Here is a 25,332-nt window from a genome sequence, read left to right as displayed (position 1 = left end):
CAATTGTATAAACAAATAAAGAATTAAAATAATAAAGTATTATTTACAAAAATAAAATAAAGAATAAATATATACAAGTAAACACAAATAAGGGGGGGGATTAGGATTCTTAAAATTAAAATTAAAATAAATAAAATAAAGAAAATGTAAAAACATATATACAAGGGTGGAACATAAGGAACAAAGATCAAAATCAATTCCATGTAATCAAATTCGATTCAAACCCTATAATTGTTCTTCCAAGTCATGAGAAAGGAGTTGATCATGTGAAACATTCGAAAGCAAACGATTTCCCATATTTTACTTTTCAATGCTAATTAATCTAAGCGAAAGCACCTAGATCAATCCTATCAAACATGCAATCAAGCCCTAGAAAGCTAGTCAATCATGTCATGTTTAATGCATTACACATAGAGAAAGGCTATCAACTCAAGTGTACAACTTAGTATGAATAAGTTCACCTAATTGCAATCCTCTTCAATTGAATTCGATTTTTGTCCAAAACCTTTACTACTTTGATTCAAGTTTACACAAAACGAAAAGTCGATTTCATGTTCTTAAATCTAGCACCAATTACATGCAAATCCTATAAGTGTCGACCCAAATAAGATAAACATATAAAAGTTTTCTATCAAGCAAATTCAATCGAACAATCACACATAAGCAACTATGGAATCACAACATAGAAATCGAAAATCCTTATTCAATCATAAAATTTCAGAATATAAACTTTATTCAAACATAAATGTCAACTAAAAATAATTCTCACGAAACTAAACAAGATTACAAAGAAAGAGGTTGAATTACACCGTGAGATGGAGATGGGGATGAAGGATGAAACGTTATGGATTCTTGAATCTCGAAAGCAAGCTTCAAGGTGGAGGATGGATGATGATGCTCACGGCTCCTTCTTCTTCTTCTTCTCCCTTGCTTGAAACGTTGAATGCACTAGAGAATTGAGAGAAAATGGAAAGGAAATGGAGAGACAAAGAAGATGAGATGGATGAAGGAAGATGTAGGAAATGGTGACTAAGGAAAATGGAGAGGAAATGGTGAGACAAGGAGATGAAATGGATGAAGGAATTGGTGATTGAGAGTGAGAGGAGAAGGTGTTTAAATAGGGAAGAAAAAGAAGAGTGAAATGATGAGATGAAGAAAAATAATGAAAGTGGAGTATGAAAGTGGTTTGTAAAATATGTAAAAGATGAGGTAATGATGAAAGCAAAGCATGAAGGTGAAGAAATGTGGAAGTGATGATGATCTTTTAGGGTAGAAAAATGTATCCAAGGAAAAAGAAATGCTTTCTTCATATGGGTGGGAAACATGAATATGTGGTGTTGAGCTGTTTTCAGGTCAGTTTCTTCCCCTTTATTCCTTCAATTATTTCTCCATCAAAACTTCAGAATGAGCCTTCAACTTCTTCATAAAAAATGTTCCACTATGAGTGTATATCATCCTGACAAATTTTCAGAGCTTTATTCCATGTGGTTGGGCCGGAAATGCTGCTGGACCTCTTATAGGTCCAGTTTTCCGGTTTTGCTTCTGTAGAAAATTGGGCTCATTGTTTGAAGGCCTTCCACTCATATTTTTCTCTGGTACTCTTCATAAGAAATGATCCTTTGGGTGTCTAGAATGGATCTGGAGAGTTTCAGCTCATTTCGAGTTCATTTGGTCAGGTGGCCGCTCCTTCTTCCTTGCTTGGCTCTGATTCTCCTAGCCGGAGTAAGAAAATATTCAAGGTTGACTTTTTAGTGCATTTTCATTCTTCTCCATCATTTCTAGGTAATTATGGACGTAACACTCATTTCTTCTTCATCTACTCCAATGTACCTAAAATTAGAAATTAAGTTAAAAATCGATTCGTTAAGGAATAACTAAGCAAAATGTGAGGAATTAACATTTAAAATATCACATTAAAATGCTCCTATCAGCTAGTCACTTTAGAATTACGTCTGCATCAATGCTATCTATTTTAGCTAGTTTTGAATTTATTTTATTCTTTAAATGAAGATTAAATAGTTTAAATGTATTTATAAATTATATAAAATAACTTAAAATGAATGTTTTAAATTATAGAGAGCCTCATCTTGCTCTCTATATTTAGGAACGAGCCAATGAGGTAGCTAAAAGTTATAATAGAGAGCCACTTAGGAGTCTGGTGCAGTTGCTAAAATAGATAAAAAAAAGGGGAAATTACTGGTTACTCCCTGTACTTTTAGGGTGTCGACAGTTCAGTCCCTACTATACTAATTTCGACAAGTTACTCCTCAGACTTTCAAATCTCACACAATTTGGTCCAAAATGACTATTTTGCCCCTCCCTTCCACTTTTTGTTTTTTATTTTTCTCTCCTCTCCCCTCCTTTCTTCTAAAATTCATAATTAATTCATACGAACTCCGATATTTTCGTTCCATATATGTACGAGATCATATCGATGAGCTCCACAAGTTTTATGAAGAAAGTTTTTCCAAATTTTGTATATATAAAAAGTCAATTTTCACGACCGCTCCAAATAACATTCGTTTCGAAAATCCACTTTCTTCTAAAATTCATAATTAATTCATACAAACTCTGATTTTTGCGTTCCATATATGCACAAGATTGTATCAACGAGCTCTACAACTTTCATGAAGAAATTTATTCCAAATTTTGTATGTATAAAAAGTCATTTTCACTACCACCTCTAAATAACGTTCGTTTCGAAAATCTCCTTTCTTCTAAAATTCATAATTAATTCATACGAACTCCGATATTTGTGTTCCATATATGTACGAGATCGTATCGATGATCTCTACAATTTTTATGAAGAAAGTTTTTCCAAATTTTGTATGTATAAAAAGTCAATTTTCACGACCCCCCTAAATAACGTTCGTTTCGAAAATAAAATCGATACGAAACCGAATTTCTCTTACAACTACTTATGAAATAGTCTCAATATTCATAATTCAAATATTTGATATTTCTTGGGTTGTGTGTGTGTGTTATTTTGTGGTTTGGGGGGGGAGGCCGGGAGGGGAGGGGGTCGTGAAAATTGACTGTTTATACATACAAAATTTGGAAAAACTTCATTCATAAAAGTTGTAGAGCTCATCGATACGATCTCGTACACATATGGAACGCAAAAATCGGAGTTTGTATGAATTAATTATGAATTTTAGAAGAAATGAGGGGAGAGGAGAGAAAACATAAATAAAAAGAGGAAGTCAGGGGCAAAATAGTCATTTTGGACCAAATTGTGTGAGATTTGAAAGTCTGAGGAGTAACTTGTCGAAATTAGGATAGCAGGGACTGAACTGTCGACGCCCTAAAAGTACAGGGAGTGACCAGTAATTTCCCCTAAAAAAAAACTAAACATGCTCTCCAAAATAGCTAGGGAGCCAAAATAGAGAGTCTGCCAAAGATGCTCTAATAAGGGTGAGACATTTTGGCCTACCTATCAAATATCTCATGGAAATGTATTTATTGGCCTTTTGGCTTAGAGTTATCGGCATCCACTTTTCTTGTCTAACAAGGTTTACAGAAGTTTTTGATAAATTACGTTTTTCGATTTATTTTACTCGATCCAAATAAAGTAGAACATAGAAGTTTCCACTACTAACCATGAGTGCATATGAATAGGTGACATTCCTTTGAATTTATTTATTTATTTTTTTGACAAGTGAAACTTTTATTAAATCAAAAATCAGAATAATATATACACCAAATAAGCGAACTAGGCCTACATTGATACACAACGTACTATTTCATAAAAATTAAACGCTCTAGTGCCTATTACAATCAAAAGTGCCTCGTCTTATTCTACTAGTCACCCACGTAAGCCGATCACAAAATTGTGGCACATGAACACCTAGCACTTCATAAGAAACTCATAGAAGTACCACCTGCCAGTATAGGCTAACCAACACGCACATAATCAACAACTGGGATCTGCTGGATTTGTTAATTCACTTGCAACATCGGTGCATAGAAGAATTTTGCACGCATAAAACTGTATCTAGCCATTTTCATTTTCTACATTTAAAAAAAAAAATTGTACTTCCACGTATATTTTATGTTCATTTTCTATTATGTAAAACGAAAAAACTATTTTGCAAAACATTACCAACGGCTAAGTTCTAATTCAACTTAGTTCTATATAAAAAGATGGGAAGTTTTGAGGAGAATCTTCTATTTCGATTCGGTCATAAATGTGCTTTCAGATTGGTGAAACTCTATGGATTGTCGAGCAAATGAGCAGTTTGACAAGTCCAACTAGAAGAGATCATTTTAAGAATTTAAGTTACCCGGCCAAGATGGGATTGTTCCTCCAACATGATTTCATGACTAACCTTAACCATTAGTGGATCGAACCTGTAAGATTATAAATCCAATTACATGGTTCCATGCACTCTCAGATTGCAAATTGCACTCTGCTGGCATTACATCCCCATGGAAGTTCAGAGTGAGAAACAAAATGACATGGTTGCAATAACAACACGGAACATTAAGGATGGATTTTTCTTTTTTTCTTTCACTGTCATCTTGATTTGTTCTACCATAACTTTTACTATACTCAATCAATAAATTTATTCCAAAAAAAAAATTCATCCAAACAACGTCTTCTACACAGCCATCACAGATATAGAACTGGCATATACTACCTGTATATACAAGGATATGTGTATTACATATCTAGTATAAAGATGTACAATTCTCACATCACCTCTCCAAGAATTTGCTTAAAACAGTTTTTCTTAAATGTGAGTCTTCTTCATCATCATCCTCATCATCACCATCATTTTCATCTTTAATATTTGCATTTAAAGCACAACGGATTACTGAATTGACCTGCATTCTTAGTCTGGCATTGTCAACAAATTGATCTGTCAGCATCTTCCTCAGCTCATCATCAGCCATCCTATCACCACCCTTGATGTCTTGAGCATCGTCCACTGCTATAACAGCACTTTCGACATCCTGTGCAAGGAGCTGTGCCTGTTCCAATTTTATGAATCAGTACAAAGGAGATTATGATTTGGATGGACCAATACTGTAAGCAAATTAGATTCTGATAAAGGAGAGAATACAAGTGACCGGTACATATAAATGCCCTTTTCCACAAATCCAAAAGGCCTTCTGGGCATTTGGCAACTATGGGAATGGACATAGAAGGTGAGATTCCCATGGGGAAACCCAGTGTTTCTCGTATCTAATGAACATTAAGGCATTGTAATCTATAATTAGTTAAATCCACTTAAAAACTATACTGCATTTTCAGTCAAAAAGATTTTAATAAGACGTCCTCTTTTTCCAGCAGGCCAGATGTCAGAATGCGGCCTGATGGATTGAATTCCCTCATTGTAAAACTCCAATGGAATGTATATGATATTGAATACTACTTTTTACTGAGATATTTGTGGCTTTTACAGCAACGATACTCAGTACCTTCACTTCTAGAAGTGTACTTTCATGAGCCAGCTTGTGCCCAAATAGCTACAAATTACTGATAGAAGTCATTGCACAAATACAAGACACAGACACCAACTACAGTTGCAAAGCATACCTCTGCAAGAAGAAGACCAATTCGATTGTCAGACGTTGTCAGTAGATCAACAGCATCAGATGGTGATGAAGTATCCAAGATCAGTTTATCTTCCTCTTCAACCAGAAAATTGACACTACATTCTTGAAGCCGACTGCGAAGTATTTCACATTCATGCAGCAGCTTTGCGTTAGTAGTTGCTGCACACTCTATTCTTCGCTTTTCTTTTTGAAGAGTTCTCTGAAATATAAACATGGAACAACATAAGTTGATAGCTTAAAGTTGTATGTTTTTTCTTACAGAAAGGTAGAGAGGAATACATTCTAAATATTCTCATAATAAAACCAGCTGATAAACCCAGAAGCTTAGCTAAATACAGATATTATAAAATGAATCTAAGCAAAGCAAGAACACTGAATATCCACTAAACCTTGAGATATACAGGTTTTCAGTCAATGGACTACAAAAAAAAAAGGTCAAAATGTTGTTTTGTGTTCAACATCTTTATCTCTATTATTGGGAGCCTTGGTTGGATTTTCCATGTACACTCTTACTGACATCATTTTCTCCCCTTTTTGATAACTGCAGTCTTGTTATTTGGAGAAACCCATTAAGTTTCACATCTCCCTGGTCTAAGAAAACAAGGAACTACCCTTTATTATTTATCTGACACACTGAGGAGGACCAAAAAACTGGTTTTATCACACATCTTGAAGCTTTCAGAAATTTAGATCTCAGAAGAAAATGATGACAACACATATATTAGTAACCCATTACTAAACTTAAATGAAACAGAGGACATACCTCTACTTCTAATTTTTCCTTCATCAATCGACTGAGTTCCTGCTTCAGTTCTGATTGTGAATTTCGAAGAGATTTGACCTCTTTAACAAGTAGCTTTACATCTGTCTTTGATTTCACCTCAAACTCTTCATGAAGTTTCTGCAAGTTGTCAAGCTGCCGCCTAGAGACATCCAACTCCTGTATCAATATGTCATTCTCCTGAATGATAGAAATTTTTGTTAACTCCGAATGCTCCCTTGCATCCTGGAATATTGTAGCACACAATCAACAGAAGGCCCTCAATTTGAAATGACCAGGAGAAGTAAAATAAAAGTTATTAGAAAGAACAAAACCTGCTCAGATCTCAATTGTAATTCCAAGTCCAAGCACTTCCTTCGCAGTTCCTCCATATCCCACTGCATTTGGGTAAATCTTTCTTTTTCATTTAAGACAGCCTGCTGAATATTTTCTTTACAATTTTGCTGGGTAGTTTCAAGTTCCACTTCCAGATCTTTAACCTACAAGAGAAAATTCCCATAAGAAAACAAAATGTTTCGAAAAATAAATTCCAGCCAAGTAATGAGGAGTAAAGTAAATCTATGATTTTGAAAGCCTCCATTCTCTCCTGTGTAAATCACTCAGCAGAGTTATAATGTGTAAATTGGATATACATATAACCGTCAAAAGTTCATAGATTTCACCAATATAAGTCAGTACTCAATTTCAAAGATTGAAAAGAATTACTATTTGAGTATACTGCAATCTTTACAGATATCTTGAGGTGAAAACAATTCATCGGCAACTAAACTGCTGGCAGCCAGCATTTAAACTGAATTTTAGCAGTCACGCAATTATGAATACACAGCCAATCAATTGATGAGATAGGGTTTAGTATTTTTAGTGCTTTGAGTTTGATCCAAATTACAGTGTAGCCAACGTTCCTATCAAAATAGCTATCTGCCAGAACCTAAAAGGTAAAATATAAATACAAAATTAGTCTGAACTAACAAACACCATGAATTTTGACTACCAGAATTCAAGTTTCTAAAGAATAGTTGAAGCTTTGGGCAATCCAATCAAACCTATACTGAACTTTGCGATCCATTACGCATCATTACTCAGTTGCTATTATTTATACAAGAATAGTTCTTCTCATCCCATCACTTTTGTGACTACTTAAGTTGCTACTAATAATTAATCTTCAGACAACTCAATCTTTGACTGTAGTATAACTTAGCCTGACTTTGCTCTTACTCACTGAACTTCACTACTATACTTGCGACCATGCAGGACATGATATCCTCTAGAATATTAGTTTAAATCATAGTTCTTACAATATCAATGGGTGGGGAGGCTAATCTAATTCAATTAAAATAAAGGTAAACTGAAATTAATAGAGAACACACCATATGGACAACCAAAGCTGGGAATAGGAGCAGACTTGTTCTAGCTCAGTCAATCAGTAAATGCCAGCAGTAAATACTTGTTAACCGTTATATATCATTACCTTTGTTGTGAGAAATTGTCTCACAGCAACTTCTTGATTCAATCTTGCTATAAGATCCTCGATGTCAATTTTTGCTGTTCCTAATCTCTGTTGCAATGTAATCAGAACTCTGTTTAATTTTTGTCGCTCATCATGTGGAAAAGCAGCTAGTATAGCCCTTGAAAACTTCAAATCTGAGTTGTCATGAGTATCTGCAATTGTAGGAGCTTCAGAACTTTCAGGAAGGTTGAGGGAGCCATCACCACATAAATTGCCCACCCGCAAGGTAGAAGTATCACTTCCAAAACTCACTGTTGATGGTCCTTGAGCATGGCCATCCCTCTTCCTTTCCTCAGGTTCTACAAAGAACTCGGTTCCATCCATGCAAAGAGGTTTAGAACCATAGGTATTTTCACTTGTTTGCTCCTTGTCTATAGTATTCGCATTACTTCTACCAGAAATTTGGCGCCTGGAGCGCCTTTCTAGGCTTTCCCGAACAGATTTCTGGTTAAATAGGCCAACCTTAACAGATGTATCTATTGAATCATCTAAGTCCTGATCAGATGTCGAATGCTCCATGGCAAGATTAGCAAAGCTATCCTCTCCATACCTTGGTGTTCCAAGCTCAGATACCTCGTATGGAGTATCATTACCATTATCTGATGTGACAGATGAGCTACCAGCAACAACGGAGAGATCTGATTGGGTTTGTAACAAAGAAGACGGAGCTGTGCCACTTGTTGAGTTTACATCTGAAATTAGCTGCGGATCATTGAATGCTGAAAGGTATGGCAACCAAAACTAATATAAACAGATGGTATTCAAAAAATTAAATAAATAAATAAAAGAAGAGGAAAACACGTAATAGAATATTAGAATCATCTATAAGATGCATCAAGAATACACCTACAAGACCTCGCAGCAGCTTCCAGCTCTAGAAAGGTTGCAACCAACACACTTCTTGATATATCGATGTCTGATAACAGCTTTTCTATCCAATCCTCCAAAGAACACCTTCGCTGCAGCGAACTAACCAATTTGAGAATAAGAGGATGAACAATATTTGACGCCATAAAACCATTTTTATGCTAAAGCTATTTCATCCTATTTTAACAAACATATAAGCCAAAATTGCAGAATAAAAGCCTATTCGATAGTAAGAGACACCTATAATTTGCAAAGGTACATCTCAGTCAACTTACTTCAGTTTGGCTCAAAAAATTTCTGATTCTTTGCAATTTCCACAATCAAAGAAGTTAAAATAAAACTTGAAGGTGTGTGTGTGTGTGTGTGTGTGTGTGAGAGAGAGAGAGAGAGAGAGAGAGAGAAAGTGATGTAACCCACCTCTTCCAATAGTATCCGACTTTTCATTCTCAGAAACCCCTTTGGAGGAGCTGGAGGAAGATCTTTCAGGGGGAATGCCTTTTTAAGCTACAAAAATCAAATGGGATTGCTCAATAGTCCGAAAAGTAACAGAACAAAGATAAAAATTCAAGCAAACCTAAAATAAACAAAAGAATAAAAGGCAGAAATTAAATTACTCGGTAGCTAATCATCTCAACTCTAAGATCAGATATCCATAGCTAATTCGACCTAGTGTTTTCTTCTCAACGCACTATATCTAATCAACGGGGTTATATGTTACTTTTAAGTTAGCCACTTATTATAGCCGGAGTATCCCCTTGATGTACTATGCAGTCGGGCAAAACACAGATATTTGGAAAAAGGAAATTAAACATCAACATGTAACGACGGATTTGATGGTCATCACCTTTACCTGTACTATTCCTCTGGGATAGGCCACATCAATAATTTTTCAGTTTCTGTTAAACTCAATTCCCCTTAGATATTTCTGTCTTTCTTTCAGTATTAATTATAAGTGCACACCTAGTGATCTATATTGCATATGCCCTTACTATTTAAGCCAGATTAACTGTAATCTCTCTCTCCCTCCCTCTCTCTCTCTGTGCAGGGAACACAAAATAACTAGCATAATGACATACAATCTTTTGATATTCTTTTTATAACAGCAGCTGATATCCACCTTGTTTTAATTACACATACTAAATAATTCTCTATATCAACATCATTCTTATATTGATCCTAAATGTCATCAATTATTAGTTTGAGTAATCCTTTTACCTGAATTGCTTGAAAACTATTATTATTTTCTGTGTTTCTGTTAAATTTGCATGCCCTGTCTTTTCTGCTGATACATAGAAATTGTCACTTACACTGAACTTGCTAAAAAGGATAAATCACTTACTTCAGAAAATAGCTTTAGAAAATCATTAAATCTTCGTAATATCCCTCGAGTGGTTGTGATTCCTTCCGGTGATTGTAGACCAACTTGAACCCTATAAAACTGTTCTCTGTAAATGTTAATAGCGAAACTAACAAAGTTATGGTTGCAAATAAATGAAAAGGCAGCAGGCATGCTCATACAAGAATATAGATAATGTTTAATCCGAAGATGTTTTTCTTCAACACTGCGACATTAAAAGAGGATAAGAAACATAAAGTTTACCACCACAGGATCTGAACCTCTTGGTTTGGGCAGGTAAGTCCAAGAAGGAACTGTGATGCAGTAACTCCATCCTGTACGAGGATTATGTGGCCAAACAGAGTCCCGTCCATCCTTCATTAAACCCCCAAAGGATATTATTAATAAGAAACAAACAGAATAATAGAAACCCAGTTCATTGCGTCTACAAACCCAAATCTGTCTAATTACTAAACTAATTACCTTACATCCTGCTTTTCACTCAGTTATATATTTTACTGTAAATATTTACCTACATATTGAAACATAGTCGTACAAATGGCCAAAAAGTTTAGGGACATATGTCCCTATATTATTGTAATCACCTTTTGATATTACACAACACAGAGACCCAAGTCATTCAACATAATTTGAAATGTCATCAGCAGATGCCAATGTTTGCATTTGTATATCAACAGAGAAAAATTTACCATGTAGACCCATACAAAACACCCTCAAGCCAAATATTACACCATCCTTCTTAGTAATGTCGGGTCGAAGTTACTAGTGTTGAGTTAGTTACCTAGTGTTACACCATCATTTCTAGTGAAGTTATCAGCTATGTTAGAAGGTGGGCCTTCAGAATCTAAGCATATAACAGTAAATATTATTAAGTGCTTTTTCACTGAAAGAGAAAAGAATCTAAAGTCAAATGCACCAAAATGCCTACAATTCATAGTAAATAAATGAATGACATGTATCACCTCTTTAAACTTATTCCTACTATGTCTCATCTCGAATAATTTAGGTCATAGAACTCGGCATCAGTGAATTACCAAAATGCAACATAATGACTCAGCATCATTTCCAATAGATCTCCGTAATTTTCAATTTAAGATGCAGCCCAAATTTCATAAGACCCTTTTTCCAGGTGCACTAATGTGTATATTATAATGCAACATCACAACATATGACTTTCCTTAAACTAAATTTTTCAAGATTTCCAGGGCATTTCATACTTCTTCTATCCCTCCCTCTCCTATTTTCCAGCCATAATCAACAAATAGTGGCGATCCACTGCCCCTTTCTTTCTGTTGTGCACACACTACAGACACCAACTATCATTTACGTTCCAAGCTCTGTCTTTCCTTCCAATCAAATCTCTACAGATCTCTAGCTTCTATATTCAACTGGAAAGCACTTCACAGTCCCACCACCTCCCTCCCAAAGATTCCGTATATGATTCATAAATCCCTTATTCTTTCTCTCTCTTCCTAGATAGTAAATCGGCTACTTACTCCGATTACGGTATAAATTTCTTACTTCCTCCGCAAATGCTTGCGGGGATTACACAAGCCCACCCTCACCTTTGCGACCATCACTAGTACGCATCAAAATTTTACTCTCTCCCTACTATATCATATTTCCTATAAACAGATTATCCAATACCGTCACTCTTCACATGTAATCTTTATAACTTGATAGCTGAAGCAAAATCAGACAACCTGATCGGCAATTCTAAGTTCAAAATCAAGTGCTGGAAATCAATTCAAAAGATTTCTACATCAAATTCATAAAACCCTAGCCACGCTCAAATCCACACGAAACAAAAAAACAGAGAGATTAGAGAAGAATACCCATTTGCGAGGCGGAGGGCTCCAATCCATTCCGAGAGGGAGAGGCGAGGTGCCGTCGTGGCGGAACTTGGGAGGGCTGGGACTGCGCTCCACGCGCTTACCGTTGGTTCTGTTCCTGCCTCTGCCATCAGAGGCGTCGCCGCCGCCGCCCTCGTCGTCGTCGTCGTCAGTAGGGGCAGTTTCGGAAAAGAAAGAAGTGGTGCGGTGGGAGAAGGGATCGGAAATGGGATCGGACAAGTTGAAGTTGAAGTCGAGGAGAGAGAGGTCGTGAGCGTAGAGATTCATTTTGGGAGTGATTAGTTCAAACTAGCCTCGATGGTTGGTTGTTGATGATTGTAATTTCTGATTTGATCTTTCAAGTGATTGTCATCGCCGGTTTGGCCCTTGAAACTAAATGGAAAGAATTGGCCGAAAAAGGAAAATAACAAAATAATTTATTTTTTTTTTTTGAGAAACAAAATAACATACGTTTAAAAAGTTTTAAATGAATAGAGAGACACTTGGCTCCTTGCTGAGAGGGCAGCACATGGTGAAGGAATTTGGTTACGGAAAGAAGGCAGGCCTCCTCGGCTCCATGGTAGTATTGCATGATTTGTCTAGTTGCTATTAGGTAATTAGGGCCGTGGTATTTTTTTTTTCTTTTTTACTTGTTTAGATCACCCAACGTAATAAGGCCACTTTAATCCTTTGATGTATTGTGCACAAGTTATTAAAGAAATTCATTCTTCCAATTAAAAAAAGGTTAATTACATGTAAGTGCATCTTTAAATGTTTTTTTAGCCATAGGGCCACCAACTAGTTTTTTCCCTCATAAGGCCACTAGATTAAAAAGGTTGTTATATTTTGGATATTAAAAACCAACATATTTACATAAATGTCACTGGAGGACAAAGTCAACAATCATTCTCTCTCCTCTCCGGCAAGGTCTCCGGTCAACTCCGGCCAACTTCCGGTGGGTCTCCGGCCAACTTCCGACAGACCTCCGGCGAACTCCAGCAACCACAAAAGCTACTGTCACTAACACTTAAAGCTACTGTGTCTAGCAACAAAAGCTACTCTGATGAAATTCCCGACAACCTCCGGCGAGGTTACAAAAGATACTATCACTAGCAACAAAAGCTACTGTCACTAGCAACAAAAGCTACTTTGGTGAGATTTCCGGCAACCTCCGGCGAGATAACAAAAACTACTATCACCAACAACAAAAGCTACTCCTTACCCAAAAACCTATGCTCCCCAAAACGAAAAGCTACTATCCCCAACAACAAAAGATACTGTCACAAATACCAAAAGTTACTCTCATCAACAACAAATACTACTTTCATTAGCAATAGAAAACTACTCTCACCAACAGCAAAAGCTACTTTCACCAACACCAAAATCTACTTTCGCCAACATCAACGAGAGTACTCACTAACATTAGAGAGCTATTAACATAGGTACAGAAAGTTACGATCACTATGATAGCAAACCACTATAATAGTTACAGAGAGCTACTGATTTGAAAAAAAAAAAGCTGCCAACTTGAAATGCCACATGAACAATTACACATAAAACTACTAACATAGACACATAAAGCTACTATCACTATATTGAAATGCCACTAGAACAATTACATGGAGCTGCTAACTTGAAATAATGAAAATGAAAATAGAAGCTATTGACATAAGCATACTGACATAAACATAGCTATCAAAGTTACTCCCAACATCTGAGAAAGCTATTACTAACTGATACAAAAGCCACTCTAAAACATCAAAACAAGTATACATTTACAATGTCAAATGTTTGAATCAAAACATTCTGATTTCAACCAAATACAATTGCAATTAGGCACAAATTCAGCCAAATCATCCAAAACCAAGAACAACCAGTCTATTAGGGAAAAGAAAATCTTCGCAACCAAAACAAATCAAATCAAAGACCTGTTAGTCCCAATTATTCCCAAAAAAAAAAATTTGAGCTTGTTGCTCGCCGGAGAAGAGCAAGGAGGCTCGGGTCCGCCATAACCTCAAGAAACTGTTCGTGTTGTCGTCGCCACCACTGGAGGATTCTGGATTTTAGCCGGATCTGCGAAGCAGTTAAAGAAGAAAAGCTCTGGCTCCGGCATAGAAAATCGAAGCATCATATAATCACATACCAGTTTTCCATTCGAAGAGAGCCGAATCAAATGCACCTAGTCAATTCCAATTCCATCATATCCAGATCCAAATTAGAATCTCTAAATTCAGTTAAAACCCTAGCCTACGCAAGAAGCCAAGAAGACAAACCTCATTTTCTTCTCTAAGACTGAGAGTGCCGGCGAAGGTGAGCGATTGTTATGGTGGTCTCCTCGCCGGAGGCATAATAGATAGGTAATTTCGAATTATGACCTGCAGTGGTGATTTTGGCCGGCGACATATATTGATCGAATGACGAGGTCCCATCAGATCTAGTTTGGATCGGCGTCGAGATCAGAGAAAAAGCGGGAGAAAGAGGAGGAGGTGGTGAAACGATGCCGTCTCGTTTCACTCCGATCAGCAACAAGGCTTCTCTCCGTCGAGATCGTCCGGCAAGCGCTGAGCTTCGCTGCGCAATGGTCCGTTGCCGCTGAGGGAGAGCTTCTGATGTCAGAGATGTTCTTCGTCGGCGACGCCATCGATGACAACCATGGCGAGAAGCGAACGAGCTCATCGGAGAGACTGAGAGAGAGAACGTTGAATCGCCGGCAAGAGAGAGAAGAGAGAATGAAGGATTTTTTTTTGTTTTTGTTTTTGTTTAAAGAGAATGGATCTGATATGTTGGTTTTGACGTTTTGTTAAGTGGAAGGGTAAAATTGTCATAGATAAAATCATTTGAAGGTGAAAGTGGCCTTATGAAGACAAAAAGAGTTGGGTGGCCTTATAACTAATTAAAGTTTTAAAATGACACTTGTGTGTAATTTTCTATTAAAAAAATCTCACAAACTAGATGTTGTAAGATAAGTTGATGCAATTAGAAAAAAGAACTCTTAAGGAATTGAGCTAAAAAAAAAAAAAAGGCTGGCTAAGAGTGAAAAATGTTCATTTGGTTTTGAGTTTTTGATTAGTTAGAGTATCTCCAATACTTTGATATAAGAGTATTTCCAACCGTTTCTCTATAAAATCTCAATTATATGTATTTAAAAATTAAAATATTTATAGTTTTTGCTTTCACAATTCCAGTAAGTTCTCAACATTTTTTTTTATAAATTTTATAGGAAAGTTGCTTACGCATGTATCAATTAGCCTCTTTTTTTAATTGTTTGTTCTATTATTGTGCGTGGAACTGATTTTGTTGAGTTTCTTTCTTTGTTAATTGTTTTAATTCTTATCTTTTGATACCTCAAATTTTGATTCCAAAAAGAGGAGAAGAAAATAAAAACAGTCAAGAGTGTTTCATGCAGTTTTTTTCTCCCACATACAAAGAAAAATTGCTCCCATAATCTATTTACAATTTTTCCCTTTATATATAAAGTTACTTACAGTTAAAGTCTTAATAAAGGGCAACCAATAATCAATAAGATAAATCAAACAACTAGTACTTCATCCCCGTAGCTCTCACCAAGCGGTCACTGCTCACTAAGTTAACATCACATATAGCACTCACTAGGCGATCACAAGATCAACTACTAAATTAACATCACCCATAGCACTTGTCAATGGCCTTGAGACGTACCATAGCACTTGTCGGCGGCCATACTAGCCAATATCAACTCAATCCACATTCAAACAAACATGGACATAAGTCATAGGCCAAATTTATCCATCAGAAGGATGGTCCTAGGTGTTGCCCCTATGCTACATGCCACCTTCTCTGACTTCAAAGTAGGAGGGAGGTTCATTATCTAAACTCATATCTTAATGGTATTAAGTTCTATTAGAACTTGGTAAGTGTAACGTCCCGAACCCGAATTCACCGGTTTACTAGTCATTTGGACGGTAAACAACTTTTACTGTCGTTTCAATGCTTTTAGGGGGCCCTAAAAGTTGACTTTTTGTTTGGGTCAAAATTTGAGAAAATTTCCTTCATGAAAGTTGTAGAGGACGTTAAACCGAGCGCGTGCATATGTGGTACGTAAAAATCGGAGTAGTAACGAAGAAGTTATAAGGGTTTTAAGTTAGTGACAGTTTTGTAATTTTGTGGAATTCATGTCTATAAATAGAAATCTGGACTTTCAAGCCCCGAAAATTTTCCCGAAAATTTCCAGTTTTCTTCCTCTCGCCAACGTAACTTTCCAGCGTCGCCGCCGCCTCGTCCGGCCACCTATGGCCATGAAATTGGTGTCCATCTCTTCGTCTTGAAACAAGGTTTCTATCTATATATGCCTTGCACCCTATCATTCACCATAGACGACGAATCGAAGCCAACAAGTTCACTGTAGCAGCTCGGGTTTTCTGGAAAATTTTCCAGATTCCGGCCATCTCCGGCGGCATTTTTGAGCTTGATCGATGCGCCTCGAGATGTGGATGATATTCCTCCAAGCCTTGTTCCATGAATCGAAGGAAAAATCGACGATTCAAAGGTTTGAAATTCTTGACACTGTTCACGTTTCGGGTATAATCTTCACCTTAATTGTTGAGGTAGTTCTAGGCATTTTCTGGCGTTGTTGTAGTTGAAAGAATTAATGTGTGTGTTGAGAAGCCAAATTTTGGTGGCCATTAGAGTTGGTGGCAGCGGCGGCGGTAGCGGCGGCTAGGGTAGCTTTTTAATTTCAATTTCTAGCTAGTTGAATTCTATAATTATCTTAGAGGTTATATATGAAGTTTGGTGAGGATTAGTGGAGTTTTGAATCGGTTATAAATTTCTAAATATTTGGATTTCGATTAATGTTAATCGTGAATCCGGTTGTCGGATTTCCTCCATAATTGTTATATAGTCTGAAATCGATGAGTGGGCAGTGTTGGTGAAGTTTGGTTGGATGTGGTAGAGAATTGGAGAAGTTGATGTTTTGGGTTTTGAGACTTAATTATTGATTATCGTAAAATTATTTTCCGTCCGGTAATTATTTATGTACAAATAATTGTGTACAGGGCGACGTACCGAGGTATTGCTCGACGAAGGAACTCGTATGCATGGTCGCCTAAATAGTACTGTGAGTGGACATTTATTTTAAATTAATTGTGCATGTAGTATATTAGCATTTTCCGATTGAGATTTAATTTACAATTTGAATTATTGAGTTTTATGGTTTTATGAGATTTAGTTTATCGAGATTTATTTATGAATTACGAGATTAGTATTGAAATTCCTTCCCGAGGGCTTTTAGTAGATTTTTGAGATAGTCATTCATGAGTTATTGAGTTGAGGAATGATTTTCGGGAAGTGACTGATTCAGAAAATATTATGAGAATTATGGATTTCGAATATCGGTTTTTATGAGGATTCACGAGTACCAATGTTTCATCGAATATTTGAGCATGATTGATTTATCGAGATTTATTGAGCTTTGAGCTCCGTACTTATCAGCTTTGAAGTTAGATTGAGTTTTCTTTCCATTTATTGATTTACAGAGTATTTGATTTTATGCTTTCGAGGATTTATTGAGATTTTGAAGTTATTTTCAGTTTCTTGAGGAGGCTATTCAGTTTATTAAGGAGGCCAGTTTTGGCGCATGCGTATCTTACCTAGTTGGCAGTCCTTTCTAGGTAATAGTCTGGTTGGCAGTCCCTTCCAGACTACAGCCCGGTTGGCAGTCTCATCCGATGCGTCACCTGGTTGGCAATCCCTTCCAGATGACATGAGGTAGTTAGTCGGCAGTCTCGTCTACTACCTGTGGTTAGTTGGCAGTCCCGTCTACTACTTATGGCTAGTTGGTAGTCCCTTCTATCCACCGCCTCCTATTCTGGTTGGCAGTCCCTTCCGATGCGTCATCTGGGTTGCGGTCCTTCCTAGATGGCATGAGATGACTAGACAACAGTCCTTTCTAGTCATCAAACGAGCCTCATGAAAAGGATGTTTTTATAAGAATTGAGGATGAGATTTTAAGAGGTTTCAAGATGTTCTTGTTACGTGTTTGAGATTTCAGTAAAGAGGATGATTAAGAGTGTTTTCAAGATTGTTACTGCATGCGAGATTTTAGAGAATAACTTGGGAAAGCATTAAGTTTTACTTATACATTTGAAAGTACTTATTTTTTGTCCACTCACTCTAACAGATTTTAAATGTTTTCCCCTGGGCCCTTCGGTTTTAAATGCCCAGTTTGCAGGCCAGTTTAGCTTGAGGTCGAGCATACTTGGGGTTGAGACATAGCTGTCATAGCTTCCGCATTATAAAAGCATCGGTCATTTATCTTGTTTTCTTTTCTCTTGTACGCCTGTACATTAGATTGCTCTGATAACCTATGAGATTAATATTCTTAAATTTAGAATTTTTTATGAAATGAGAGATGTTGTGATATATGGGGCAGGGTGGCTCCAGGAGAATAAGGATGGATGATTTAGAAGTATAGATGTTTTTCTACAGGTTTTGGGTTGTCCATTTTTAGGGGAAGTTCTGTCAAATTTTTTGTAGAATTTCTTCTAAAGTGGGCCCCGCAGGTCCTCTTCGGATTTCAGGGTGAAATCCGGGGCGGGTCCTGTCAGTAAGATAATCTAATGTAGTTCGCCACCAAAAATATAGCATTATCAAAACACCATAGACCACTGTGCAAAACACCATCAGAGTGTCCACAGTCTTAGAACGCACCCTAAACGAACCAAGACAAGCATCTCGAACTTGTACACAACAAGGAGACTCCAAAAACCTTACAGAATTCTTTGAAAAACCTAGTGCCTAGATAGAGAGAGTGTGCTATGATAAAGAAGCAATAATTTCTCACAACCAATGCTAGCTAAAAGCAAGAATTGTAGCCACCCTCTTCAAATTGCGAATCTTCCAAAAACTAAACATTTTCTGAAGTCTATTTATTAAAAAAAAGGGATAATGACCACTTACCCGTAGAATACCAAATACAACCCTATACATTCCACCAACTTATTTTCAACCCCACTTACACAAAAGTTTTCTCTTTTTCTCCCAACTATTCTTTTAACTTAATGTTTATCCCATTAATACCCATCTCTCTTGCTTTTACAATTCTTTTGTTTCCATTTATTTTCTTTTGATGAAACGTGGTGGGTCCATCTTGAATTTATTTGTCTAAATATAGTTGCAGCTAAATTGCATCCTCTATTCGACGGTAAACAAGTTAAACCTTACTATTCATAATTTTGATCGTTGACAGACTTGAATTAATTGCTATTTGTAAAAACACTAGCAAAGAATTGAAGAAAGAAAGAGAAAAATTGAAAAAACTGAAAGACTATAGAGAAAGTTTTAACAGAGAAGCTCCCAACTACTGGGATATTATTTATAGACTCCAAACTAGGATCTATAAAATAGAAGAAGATATTGACACTCTCTTATATATACTTGAAGAGGAACAAAAACCTCTTGACTACCTGAGCATTGGTTAGATCCGCACATCACTGGTATCAGAGCTTGTAAAGAGCTCAAAATGGGAGCCCCCCTATGGGGACAATGTTAGAATTGTTATTAGAGAAATTAAATTCGCTATTAAATTCCTCTGATGAGAAATATCAGAGACTGTTACTGGAATTATCTAGATGTCAAACTCATCTAGAAATGCTACCTACTATAACGAAAATGTTCACCTGGTCAATTGCTGACCAAGAAAATAATGCTCAACCATCCTTGGATGTAAATCCAAGGGCAGAGAGAATTATTATTAAGTTGAGGTGTTTTGTTTTCCACCCTTGGATGTAAATCTAAGGTTTGTTGAGCATAAATTCTTTGGTCAGCAACTAACCAGGTGAACACCACTGCCTACTATAATCCACCAATTGGAAAGATTGGAAAACAAAATGGATTATATCAAGAAACTTCCAAAAACGGAAGAAGAAAAACTAACGAGTGTTAGTAGAAAAATCAATAAACAACAAAAAATGTTGGATTCAATGAAAAATATACTGAAGGACAAGAAAGTGCCTATGTATTCAAACCATTAGAAAAACCAGACACAAATCTTGTTCCAAACATGATTTTTCTGGAGCTCTCTACTAGTCATACTAGTATCCGGTATGATAACCCGGAGAAAAGAGATATCAAGATGTTAAGCATCTTCGGAAAAAAGAAAGGAGTACAACTCCTAAATGCTGAAGAATTCGAATTCAACGAAATTGAACAGGAGGTCAAAAACTCCTCAATTCCAAAATTAGATTTCAGACAAATCTACAAAAGGGTTCGTTTGATCTAATGGATAGAAATTATTTTAAACTACTACAAATAACAACCCCCGCTACAGCAGGAGGAGAGACTGATCTTCTAATGATCACTCATTCAGAAGTGGCCAGAGCCCAAGCAAAAAAAATATCAATTTATGCATATTGGAGCAATCCAAGTAGACATAAATCTGCTTGTGCGAGAAGGCATAGACTGTTCAGTTCTATGTGTCTTACAAGATAATAGACTAACAGATTTCTCAGCTAGTCTGTTGGGAACTCTTGAAGCATCTTTATGTGATCGAACAAGTAGCATATTTCAACTGCTTCCTAAACTTTACCACCAGCTTGAAGGATGCAGTTCACTGTCTACGACTGAGAATCAAGACAGATGGCATATCTATGAAAGAAGATATGTAAGAACTAGCAAAAGTATACAGAACATACTATAAATTGATGAGCACTACAGTAGCCCCCAAGACAAGAATAACAAATATTCCTGGTCTGACTACTGACTTTCTCACCAATCAGAAGAACCATTCACAATAGATTCATAAAGTTACTTGGAATGAAATAACTTTTCCTCTTGAATGAAAATTGTCCGGTCCAAAAAAGCCATCGGAAAGTGCGAAAGCGAGAATTTATGAAAGTAGAAAGACTGGAGAAATCAGTCTCAATTTCGACAATCACAGAAAAAGTGATGTCTGTCCTGAGAACCTCAAGATAAACAGGAATCTTCTCAGAATAAACTATAGCACTAGAAAAGCTAGTGTTAGTGGAACAAAACCCACTATTGAAGAACTAATATCTGAAGAAGAATTAGAAGTTGATCTGAACAGACCAGTCAATATGCTTAGAGCACAAAAGCTCTATGAACTCTATGAAAAAGCAGAATCTTGCGAAAATCCTGAACGATTAGAAAAACTAATCGAAAAAATGAAAGAATTCAAAATCAGAAAGACGAGAAAAGTCTTTCCTTATCATGATGTTGAAATGGAAAAAGGAGATAGCTCCAGAACTTTCATTATCAGAGAAAAAGGAAAAATAAAACTCGCAGTTCAGAAAGCCCCCAAGGGTAAAAAAGAGGAAAGAAATTCCCAAAAATTTGTCCCAGAGGACAATATGCCTAGAGTTCCAATCACGAACTATGGCATCTGGCTAAATCTAGACAAGGCTCTAGACAAAAGAAAAGCCATTTACCAATGGGTAGATAGCCTGATGATGGCCTCTGCACTTACCCTTGGCAAATTTGAAGCACCAGATTTGCAGGTATACTATGAAACTACTCTTACTGGAGTAGCAAAAAAGTATTATCTATCTTTCAAAGAAACTGCCAGAGGAAGAGACTGGCTAGAAGAAATCAAAAATTCAAAGTCTTCGTATGATTTTGCAGTACCCTGTATGATCAGTTCTGTGGAGATCTCTTAAATCTGAGTGAGAAGGCTAAAGAAACGGCCAAATCGAATATCTATGCTCTCAAAATCTGTGACATGAGATATTTTGAAGAATACTTGAATGAATTTCAAGAATATTACTGTACAATTGGTGAACTAGAGAATACTGATCTAGTTAATCTGTTGCACAGAAAACTCCCTGAACCATGGAGAACAGCTGTGAGAGAAAGCATAGCTGAAAAACCAATTGAAAGATTTTCAGTTGGAGGGATTGCCGACAGAATCCGACAATTATTAAAAGAGCAATGCAAAACCAATCTTAGAGCTAAGATGGCCAAGAAACAACTCAAAAGAGTTGAAAATTTCTGTTATGGAATACTGGATATGCCAACCAACCGGGGATGTCATGAATCCAAATTCCATAGTAAGAAAAAAGAAAAATATTACTCTAAAAAATTCAAGAAAAGTAATCAGAAAAAGGATTGGAAATTCAAGAAAAATTCCAATTACAAGAAACAACAAGATGAAAAATCCTAAAAAGAAATTCTTCAAGAAAAATAAGAATATTCATCAGCATAAACAACCAAGCAAGAAAGCTTGCAGATGTTGGTTATGTAAAGCCGAAGGGCACTATGCCAATGAATGCCCAGAAAAGGATAAAAGATCTACTAAAGCTCTCTTTGAAGAATATGAGTAGATAGTAGAAACAGCAAATATGAAAGGCTATGAAATAGCCTATTCTGATGATGAAGATGACGACAGGTCAGTTTACTCTACCTGGTCTGAAGAAGAAGATTTATCTGACTCTGAGTCCGATTATGAAGTAGAGTACTTCGAATTAAGACAGATGAATGTTCTAAGAATCAAAAACTGGGAACAAAGTAAGACATAATCTTCAATGTCTTCTTATCAGGTGAACCCTGGTACATTCGTTTGTGACTACTGCCTATGTCACGAAAAGAATGGTCTCCCTATGTTTTGTGAAGAGTCAAAAAAGACTTATCACAAAGATTGCTTCATAGCTGAAGCAAGAAGGAAAACCAAGAATGGCCTTGTCAGCCAATTGGTAGAACAAGAATATGAAGAATATTTCTCTGAACAAAAAGAGAAAAAGGTAGAAACCTTGTTCCAAGAAATTATGGAACCATCCTCCTCAAAAATAAAGGAAGAAATTGTCGATGAAGAAAAAATCGATAATTTTGAACTGGTTCAATCACCAGAAATTGTTCCAGAAGAATGCAAACCATTCATTCCAAAAGAACAAGCTCAGGAAAATGAGCTCCAGCAATCGAAAGTCGTCTCTACTAGTAGATACAGCAACTACATAGAGATTGGGCTAAAATTCCCTGATCACAAAAAATATCATCTACATGCCTTTGTAGATAATGGATCAGGATTTACTGTTGCAAAGAGATTTGCAATTCCAGAAGAACTCTGGAAAGAAGAAAAGAAAAGAACTGCTACTGGTGTTACATTTGATGGGAGCCATCTCACCATGAATAAGGTAACAAAAAATGTTCATATCACCATTGGTGGAGGAACATTTATCATCCACAATGTTTGGCAATCTGAAGGCCAAGGATCAGATTTCCTGTTGGGAAATGATTTTATTCTCCAACAGAGATTTATTCAGGATGAAGAAGCGATAGGCTTCAGAAAAGGAGAACGAGTGTTCTGGGCAGACCGACTTACATAAGCAAAAAGTGTAGTAGGTCCTGGTTTTACTACTCAGTATCAGAGATCGCAACATAATAGTGGTGATCTTACCCCCTACAAACACAAATTCGAGCCTATACTCCAAATCAAGCAACAAAAAGAATTACTTATTGAAGAATCTTCTGAAGAAGAAGAAGAAGAAGAAGAAGAAACTAGTGAAGATAAAGAAACTAGTTTCATTCAGGAGCATAACCTCAAGCACTTTCAGAATAAGCTTGAGTCTCAGAAAGTTCTCACTCTTGATAAAATCAAGAAACTACTCAAACAGAATATCGATGTAGATTCTCAGAAGTTTTGGGAAAAATACCCAGTGGTCTGTGAATTGAGATTGCATGACATGAATGCTATCTGTCATGTCAAAGCCATTCCTCAGTACAAAGAGGAAGATCATAAAGAATTCAGAAAAGATATTGAAGATCTCCTGAACAAGAGATTAATTCAACCTTCCACTAGCCCTCATCATGCTCCAGCATTGTACGTGAGAAATCATGCAGAAAACCTCAGAGGAAAAGCTAGAATGGTAATTGACTATAGAGATGTCAACAAAAAGACTGTCAAACACGGTTATCAAATTACTCAAGTAAGAGTACTGATCAACCAGCTCAGAAGAGCCAAAGTCTTTTCAAAATTTGATGCAAAATAGGGTTTCTGGCAAGTCAAGATGCATCCTGAGAGTGTGCCTCTCACTGCATTTGGAACACCACAAGGTCATTACGAATGGTTGGTAATGCCTTTTGGTCTAAAGCAAGCTCCCTCAATCTTCCAGAGAAAGATGGATAACATCTTCAAGCATGTTGCAGAGTTTTGCGTCGTCTACATAGATGACATCCTTGTCTTCTCCAAAACCAGAGAAGAACACATGAAACACCTCTACGAGGTTGTAAAGCTGATAGTACAACATGAAATTATCCTAGGAGAAAAGAAAATCTTCTTTATCCTCGATGAAATTGATTTCCTAGGAATAAATATAAAAAATGGAGTGATAAAACTTCAACCTCATATCCTTGAGAAGATCAGGAAATTCCCAGATAGAATTCCTGATGCTAAGAGTCTAGAGAGATTCATTGGTGTCATAAATTATGGGAGAGATTTCATTCCCAAAATCTCAGGGTTAACAGCAATGTTATCTCCTAAGACAAGTTCTAAAAGAAAATGGAATTTCACAGAAGATGATGAAAAAATTGTGAAGCAGATAAAAAATCTCTGCAAAAACCTCCCTCCTCTACAACAACCAGAGGAAAATGATGAAATTATCCTCCAGACAGATGCGAGTGATAACTATTGGTCCGGTGTTGTTCTGGCAAAAACGCATGGAACTAACATTGAAAAGATCTGTAAATTTTGTAGCGGCAAGTTCAGCCTTGCATAACTTAATTATCCCACAGGGGAAAAAGAAATTTTGGCTGTTAAGAAAACAATTTTAAATTCTTCAGCTTTTCTTGGAAAACCCTTTACTGTCCGCACCGATTGTGCTAGAGTCAAGAATTTCAAAAATTTCAAACTTGCTAAAGCTGCTGATAGAGGAAGACTAGCAAATTGGCAATTATTTCTTAACCAATATGATTATGTTGTTGAATTAATTGCAGGAAACAAGAACTATCTTCCAGACGCCTTGACCAGAGAATTGGCAATATTCAGCCGAAAAGATGACGACGAAGGTCGTAATCCCAAAAGCAGAAGAACTAGGAAAGAACATGAACCTGAAGATGATCCCATGGAAACCAAAGAAAAACTCCTCAAAAGGTTTCTGCTAAGTCCTAAAGGACTAGCCACAACTGATCAACCCCAGGGTAAAAGATTGGCTAGCCCGTTTCAAAAGGCAGACAGTAAATGCTCATCAAGATCGTTGAAGGCTGTTGTTTTGCCAAAAAGCAAACCTACTCCAACTGGAGTAATAAATGTTTTTAATTATGAACTTCAAACATTCGATACTCCTGTGTTCAGAACTGGCAGGAGACTAGCCTACCACCAGAAAGCAATTCTGGATAATCTCCTGTTTGCTTTTCAGGAAAGGAGTAGTGGCTTGATGTTTCCAGCATTCTGTGCACTTGCTGAGGAACTCTATGAAAATGGTAGACCACAGTTTGAAGAAAT

At 36.6% G+C, this 25,332-nt stretch overlaps 1 protein-coding gene across 3 annotated transcripts; it reads right to left on the bottom strand.

Annotated features, from left to right (window-relative positions):
* Positions 1-4,564: 4,564 nt before the first annotated feature.
* LOC112186941 (PX domain-containing protein EREX) lies at positions 4,565-12,317 on the bottom strand. 3 transcript variants are annotated; one of them, XM_040514682.1, is made up of 10 exons: positions 11,910-12,317; positions 10,318-10,428; positions 10,057-10,155; positions 9,135-9,221; positions 8,701-8,809; positions 7,812-8,569; positions 6,658-6,822; positions 6,326-6,523; positions 5,543-5,761; positions 4,565-4,974 (listed from the first exon to the last, which is right to left on the bottom strand). In XM_040514682.1, exons 1-10 carry the CDS (start codon positions 12,192-12,194, stop codon positions 4,699-4,701), a joined length of 2,307 nt encoding a protein of 768 aa, XP_040370616.1. In that variant the 5' UTR covers positions 12,195-12,317; the 3' UTR covers positions 4,565-4,698. The 3 variants fall into 3 exon arrangements, with proteins under 3 accessions (XP_040370616.1, XP_024181284.1, XP_024181285.1); XM_024325516.2 differs by having other exon boundaries at positions 6,326-6,568; positions 11,910-12,316; XM_024325517.2 differs by lacking the exon at positions 10,318-10,428 and having other exon boundaries at positions 6,326-6,568; positions 11,910-12,316.
* Between the last annotated feature and the right edge of the window lie 13,015 nt (positions 12,318-25,332).

This window comes from Rosa chinensis, chromosome 2 (assembly GCF_002994745.2).
Source record: "Rosa chinensis cultivar Old Blush chromosome 2, RchiOBHm-V2, whole genome shotgun sequence".
Lineage (NCBI taxonomy): Eukaryota > Viridiplantae > Streptophyta > Magnoliopsida > Rosales > Rosaceae > Rosa > Rosa chinensis.
Note: the sequence above shows the minus strand (reverse complement) of the source record. Positions and strands in the feature narration are given on the sequence as shown.